General features: G+C 33.9%; 1 protein-coding gene across 1 annotated transcript in view; it reads right to left on the reverse strand.

Annotated features, from left to right (window-relative positions):
• Positions 622 to 7,816, reverse strand: part of LOC109833882 (microtubule-associated protein RP/EB family member 1B-like) — a 26,397-nt gene continuing 19,202 nt past the window's right edge. Inside the window, exons 2-8 of the mRNA XM_020401731.1 lie at positions 5,097 to 5,165; positions 4,917 to 5,003; positions 4,204 to 4,310; positions 3,969 to 4,102; positions 3,430 to 3,506; positions 2,713 to 2,826; positions 622 to 1,061 (exon numbers count right to left, since the gene is read on the reverse strand). Coding sequence (XP_020257320.1) covers positions 912 to 1,061; positions 2,713 to 2,826; positions 3,430 to 3,506; positions 3,969 to 4,102; positions 4,204 to 4,310; positions 4,917 to 5,003; positions 5,097 to 5,165 — 738 coding nt within the window. The 3' untranslated portion in view covers positions 622 to 911. The remainder of the gene's footprint in view (positions 1,062 to 2,712; positions 2,827 to 3,429; positions 3,507 to 3,968; positions 4,103 to 4,203; positions 4,311 to 4,916; positions 5,004 to 5,096; positions 5,166 to 7,816) is intronic.

Genomic DNA, 7,816 nt, shown 5'->3' on the forward strand with positions numbered 1-7,816 from the left:
TTAGGGGTGTAACTAACCCCTAAAATCACTCCTTAGTGGGGTTGTGATCTCCTCAGATCACGCAAAACGGTTTTGGAACTGTTCAACTCGTGTTTGAACGAGTCCAACGCGAAGTTCGCGTTCTAGGAATGGACTCCGCGTATTGAACTTCGGACACGGAATTGGGCTCTACGTTTGGGTCCGAAAACACAGTGGTGAACCCTGCATTCTGTTCTTGGAATGCAGATGTGAACTCCTCGTCTTGAGTTTGGAACGCAGCAATGAGCTTCGCGTTTTGTTCTTGGAACGCAGAGGTGAGCTCTGCGTCTTGAGTTGAAGAGACCATCAACTTGTAATCTTTTTTGTCAGAGTGTTGCAAAAATTATCATCTCATAATCTTCGTCTTGGCTTCTTGAAACATGAGAGTCTTCAGTTGTAACTCTTGTTGATGATTGTGAAGGCTGTCGAATCAAAACTTTCATAAGTTGTTGTAAAGGTCATCAAATTGTAATCTTCGTCGATTGATGTGAAAATCTCCCAATTGTAACCTTCTGAAAGTCGTCAAATTGTAACTTTCATCATTGGTGATTGACATGAATCAATTATCTGTAGTAATTTTTAGACAGCCTACACAAAGTTTTGAGATTCATGACAAGGTTCACTCAAGATAAAATAAATGTACATACAAAGGTTCTCATACTCAGCAAAGGTAAAATCTGATACATACACTTCAAATTAGCAACAGAGAATGGTCGATAGAAAAAGCAAATAGACAAGAAAATACAGCAAATACTCCAGTTTAACAATTTGTGAGTTGTAAAATGGTCAACAGTTCCAACTTCCTGCAGCAGCACGCTGTATGCATTTTGCTTCATGTTAAATCCAAAGGTGAAAGCTTTCCATCATAATGCACATCTTTGCAGTACTGCAAATTACTCAGTTATCTCGTTAGGGTCTTCGTCGCCATCTACTGATCCTGTATTATCAGGTGATGATTCGCTTGGAAGTTCTTCAGCTTCATCAAATGAATCAGAATCTTTCGTTTCAGCAGCGTACAAAATTTTCCTTATTGCTTTCGTCATCTAAGGCAGAACACAGGTTTTTTTTAAAAAAAAGAAGATATATTTAATGCGGGTAAAATTATAAGCAAGCAATGACAGATAAGTGCTTGTCTCATATAACAACATAAAATTTTGCTCATGGCTGCAGATTCGTGATGGTCATGCGGTTTAAGCTCATACAACAATGGAGACGTGCTATGGAAGTTCCACAAACTAAGGAAAGAAGATGAGCTGTTCTTGGAGTTTTAGGTACAAGTAAATTGACTGCAAATAAAACCAAGATCGTGCTTATAAATCAGAGTCTGAAGAACTATTATTCATTTGACAGTGATTTTGGCTTGGAACCACAAGCTAAGGATCTTCCAGCAACTTAAAGAAAAGTGCAGCTCAAATAGGAAAAAGTTCAATTAACTGCCACTTCAATATCGATATTATATTAAATGACAGAGCTCATGGACGATCTTGAACGTGAAACATCCCATAACCAAACCCTCTTCTTTTACCACTGAGCTAAGCCTCCAGCGGCATGTAGTCAGAGTTCAAGAGATTGTATGACATTTTATTGTAATAATTATGATCCAAGCTGGGTATTTTCTAACCGCTTATATATATCTTTTTCTTTATAGTCAATAAAATAGTTTCTCTTGGTGATTTTCACTGGGATAATTCTAATAATAATAATAATAATTAACAGTTGTGCAGACCCTTGTGTACTTATATCAACATAGGCATACATTCAACAAGCAGTGTTTTATCTGCATTTATTGAACAACTGCTATAAGAACCATTTTTTAATGATCAAACAGAAACTTCCTTCCTGCAATATCTGACAAAACTTGAACAAGCAAGTATGATTGCTCATGTCAGTTGACTTGAAATTGCTTTTGCTTTTAAAAACACTAATTGCAGAAAGGCAAGCGAAGGAGTAAACTAGAATTCTGAAGTGAGCAATCGTGGCTTATCCACAATCAAGTGTTTGAAATCATAAAAGCAGTGTCTAATACTGATGATAATGTTGTTTTTGCCAATTTGAATACATGGACATCAACCTATTGATAACTTTAAATTATAATAACCTTTTCTCTTTGTATCATATTTTCAGTTCTAGCATACCATGAAAGTGTACTTTGAAAACACAGCTGGTATACAAACAACAGAAATGGCTGCGAGACTTCCTGGGTGTACCAGATCAGTAAAAGAATAGTATCCCTGGCATTTAATTTAATATATTCTGCAACTGGATATTTGGATAGGAACCAGTAACTATCTAGAGTGCAAAAATAAGATGCCGATTTACGTACCACTTAGTTCAAGTAGATTTTTTTTTGTTTTTATTTTCTAATTTATTTATTTTGAGTTGTGAGGTCAATTGAAATTGGGTATGCACTGACAATTCCTTGGGTGATATAAATTTGCATACAAAATCATGATGCAATATTGTGTGTCACCAAAATACATGCACATGCCTGAGTATGTAAGTTTCATCACATGAATGTACACATGACCATGTATATAAGTGAGGGAGTAGAGCAAGGAAGTAGAGTTAAGCTAAACGTGGCAAGCAAAAAATAATAGATAGTATCAACATGTATGCATGGAGAGTATACAGACAGGTGGACATTTATACAAGAAATTTGGAATAAATAGCAGTTTATAGAAGACAAAATAATACCGGAAGGTGCTCTAACTCAGGACTTTGGCTAAGGATTTCGATATCTCGCAACTTTGCAAAGTAGAAATCTCTTTCTTTCTCCATGGTGTCCATTGACAACTTAATATCTGCAATCTGAATTATACTAGGACAATTACTCTTTTGTGATGGCAGAATAAAAGCATTATATGATGCAAAAAGGATTTGTAGCCAGATGATATTATTTTCTTGATTGTAGGAAGAAGGAACCACTTTCATCAGTAAATACGGGAACTGGACCTTTTAACTGGTCAAATCACATTATCTGAAGGCCTCACAACAAAGTGCTTCAGAGATCATAATTCTATAGAATGTGTATCAAATAGTCTATGATTATACATTGTTGACCTCTTAAATAATCAAAATGCTCATTTATTTCTCCTTCTCTACATATCTATGTCAACTGAATCATATGATATCTATATATCTTTTGTTTCAGAGTACAGAAAAACAAGAGCATGCAATATGAGTTAATTCATTACTATCTTGAAAGAATCCAGCTCACTGAGATCAAGGGCAATTTCACTATATAAAGCTTAGTACAAAATCTGAATTTTATTATTATCGGCATGGAAGAGTACAAAGACAGCTTACTGAGAAGATGACTTATATAATCAGCGATACAAAACAGTATATCAACACAACAATGATATCAACAAAAGAACAAGGATATATCATTTTAAACTAGACTATGTGTACCTTGTCAGTTAGTTCTTGGATCTGCTCTCTAGTGTTATCCACATTAGGTGTAGCATGCACTTGTCTTGCCCTGGGACCTGCATTATAGTATATGGATGCTAACTTAGACAATGACGGACAAGTCTCCAATTTTATATTATCTGGAAAAAAAGAAGTCTCAAATTTTATCCAAGTAATGCTGCTGACATTATAATAAAAAAATCCAACTTATAATAATTCAGTCAGAAACAAAATTCAGATAAAGGAAGTGGGTTTAGCGGAAGAACACTAAACTAGAAGGGAAGAAGTAGGGGGAAAAGGTCGGAAGCATCATCAATCGCTATTTTTTGAGCAATGTTCTACTAGCATCACAACTTATTAGTGAATTACAGGTTGTTAAAATTTCATTACAATGCACATGCACTTCATAAGGTCCATAAAATGTATGTAAAGCTTGTGATTAATTGGTTGATGCTGAAGGATTTAGAGGATAAGCATAGGAAGAACTTGAGCTAAATATGATATTTCAATAATATAGAAAACAAGCTAAGGGGGCCTACTGGAAATGTTGTGGCTTGCATCCTTCATTAAGTCACAGTTAGCTGAATTGTTCGCTACCAGCGATTTGCTGGAACGTTGGTAGCCTCTTGGACCTCGTCCTCCCTTGCTTCTTCTTTCCACGGGATTATAATTCCTAAAAAGGAGGGATAGAGATTTGTACTTCTCAACAGAAGAAAATTATAAAACCATAATGTGCCGTTTGAGACCAAAAAAAAAAGGGATGAGGGCGCATACTCATTTTTTATGCCACCATTCACAGAATCACAATAGCGCTTTAGCCACTGTAAGAACTCTAAGTTGTCCAACGGCCTTCCTTTAACCAGTTTATTAACTTCAATATGCTACAGTGAAAGACCATATGAAAAAGACAGAAATTTTTATTTCAATCCACACCAAAATGTAAGCATAACTCAAGCAAAAAGTCAGGATAAGAAAACTGAACCAGTTGATTAATTTTGTCTACATATATGCCCCCAAGTCTTGCATACGGACATGAAGGCACAAAGATGGAGGACGTAAAAAACCACATACACCCAGACATGCATGCAGAATCATGTGTGTGCACGCATAGTACATTACTTCAAAGATAACATTGGTCCATGAGGGGTTTCTTGTTCTACAATAATAATTCCTTAAATTGGAAGTACTACCACAAAAATATTTTTACCTATCTCTTCCAATTCTACTTGCTTTTCACCCAAAGAGTGATGTGGAGTACCTTCTGCAGATACCTTCTGCAGATCAGACACTTTTTGAACGGTAGCAATTTCAATATTCAATCAGCACAGAAGGGCAATTCGTGAGATATAAAGGGTTAATGGATTACAAGTTCCATAAGGATCTCAAGTGGAGCCAGCCAAATAAGTATAGCAAGCGGTTAACACCGGCATAGAGTAAAGGACAATGATGAAAGATGATAATGGGAAACATGCTTAGCAAAAATGTACCTTTTCAATTTTCAACTTTGCAAATGCTTCTTGCAGAATTTTATAATTCTGGATCATGTCATACTCTGACTTCGCCTCAAAATTCACCTAAAACAAATGGAAATCGGGTGCATCATTCGAGCATCTGATATTCAAACAGAAGCGAGGAAAAGAATAAGCAGGAAACAGAAGTGGACAAACCTTGTGCATAGGAACGAGACCTGGGCGAATCATATCCATCATTTGACACTGAACAGCTCCAGAAGCTGCCTGCATGTAACAAGCTACTATAAATCAGAATTGTTCAGCGTATATCACAATACACCTAACATTTATATAACCATTTAAATGACGCTTCATAATCAATACAATAACTATGTATTTATGAGAAATATGACAGGTTAATCTACATGCTCCCAGAGCACGAATGCTGTAACAACAACAACAATCCAAAATGTTTAGGGTCCGTTTACATGAATACTATTTTTCCATTCATTTCTGTTATGGGTCATCTTCTCCGTTAAATTACGTCTAATATCCTTCTTAATTGCGTCTAACCAAGTCATTTTAAGTCTACCTCTAGATCTCCTAGCCCCATTAATTTTGATATTATCGCTTTTCCTAATCGGTGTGCTAAGGGTCTCCGTTGTACATGACCAAATCATCTTAATCTATTCTTTCTCATTTTATCTTCAATATGAGCAACCACTAATTTACTACGGATGTACTCATTTTTTATACTATCTTTTAATGTATATCCACAAGACCATCACAGCATTCTCATTTCTGCTACACTCATTTTTTAAACATGTTTTTTAATTGCCCAACATTCTAACCCATAAAGCATAATTGGTCTTATAATCATCCTATAAAATTTTCCATTCGTTTCATTGGTATTCTACGATCACATAAAACTCTTAAGCACTCCTCCATTTCAACCATTCCAATTTGATTTGATACACAACATTATTCTCAATCTCACCATAATGCCTAATGACTGATCTTAAATAGCGAAAATGATTAATTTTAAGTATTTCTTGGTCATCAATATGTACCATAAGCTCTCTTCCTTTCCAGTTTTACTAAAAATACATTCCATATATTCTATTTTTGCTCTACTAATTTTAAAACCTTTAGATTCAAGAGTTGGTCTTTATCCTTCTACTTTAGAAATAATGTCTCTTCTAGTTTCATCAATTACCATTATATCATCAGTAAATAACATACACCATAAGATTTTATTCTAAATGTGCTTAGCAAGTTGATCCATAATTAATGCAAAAAGATAAGGACTTAAAGCTGACCCTTGGTGTAAACCTATGGTAATAGAAATGATTTAGTCTCTCTTTCATTAGTTCTTACTTTAATAGTTACTCTATTATATATATCTATAATCACATCAATATATATACTAGATACATGTTTCATTTCTAATACCCACCATACTACCTCTCTAAGCACTCTATCACAAGCTTTTACTAAATCGATAAAAATCATATGTAGATCATTTCTCTTCCCTTTATATCTCTTCATCAACCGTCTCAAAAATATGTAAAGGTTCCATAGTAAACCTCTCAGGTATAAAACCAAATTAATTTCAGATATAATTATCTCCTTTATTAGTCTTTGCTCAATTACCCTCTTCTAAAGTTTCATAATATGACTCATGAGTTTTATACCTCGATAATTTGAACAACTTTGTATAACTCATTTATTCTTGTATATCTGTATCAAAATACTAATCCTCCACTCATCTGACATTCTTTTCATCTCGATAATCTTATTAAATAGTTTAGTTAACCATTCTAAGCCTATATCTCCAAGACATTTCCAACGTTCAATAGAGATATCGACCGATCCTACGGCTCTTTCACTTTTCATTTTCTTTAGAGCATCTTTAACCTTACTAATTCTAATTTTTCGATAATGTCTATAGCTCATATTATTTACTATATGATCAAAATCTCTATTTTGCTTACTTGTTTGGTTCTCATAAAATACTTAATAAAAGTAACTCTTCCACCTCTCTTTTATTTCCCCTTCGGTCAGTAAAATTGTTTTATCCTCACTTTTAATACGCCTAATATTACCTAAATCTCTACTCTTTCTTTTTCTAATCTTAGCAAGCTTATATATATATTTTTCTCCCTCCTTAGATTCTAACTTCTTATAAAAAATTTCATAAGGCTTCTATTTATTCTCACTAATCGCTCTTTTTTACTTCCTTCCTTACTAGTTTATATTTTTCCAAATTTTTTCTACTCCTACACTTTTGCCACTCTTTATATAAAGTTTTCTTCTCTCTAATAATCTTTTGCACACTTTTATTTTATCACCAACTCTCCTTACCATCTAATCTACAACTTTTAGATTCTCCTAGTATATCTTCAGCCGTTTTCCTAATACAAGACATGCTATTCCACATAATATTAGTCTCATTATCTATATTCCATATATATTCTTTCATTATCTTATCTTTAAAATGTATTAAATTCTCTTCTTTTAAATCTTATTATTTAGTTCTTAGTCTCTTGTTCACGTTAGTTTGTCTACTCTACTTCTTAATAAATATGTCTAAGACCATTAATCTATGTTGTGTATTTAAACTCTCCCGGTGTAACTTTACAATCTTTGCGTATTAACCTAACCGTCCTTCTAGTAAGAAAAAAGTCTATTTGACTATTATTAAAATCATTTTTAAAGATTATTAAATTTTATTCTTTTTTCTAAAAAGTGTATTTGCTATTATCAAATTATACTTTATAATGCTTCAATTAATGAATAATAATCTCCCTTCATTAGCAGACAAGTGTTCTACATTAACTGCCTAATTAAATTAGTTCACAACTTTGAGATAACCAAAAGTCCCCAGCTCGGACGACTCGAAGGGACATGTCGCATAGCTGGCTCAAAAGGTAGTA

The sequence above is a fragment of the Asparagus officinalis genome, chromosome 3, assembly GCF_001876935.1.
Source record: "Asparagus officinalis chromosome 3, Aspof.V1, whole genome shotgun sequence".
Taxonomy (NCBI): Eukaryota; Viridiplantae; Streptophyta; class Magnoliopsida; order Asparagales; family Asparagaceae; genus Asparagus; species Asparagus officinalis.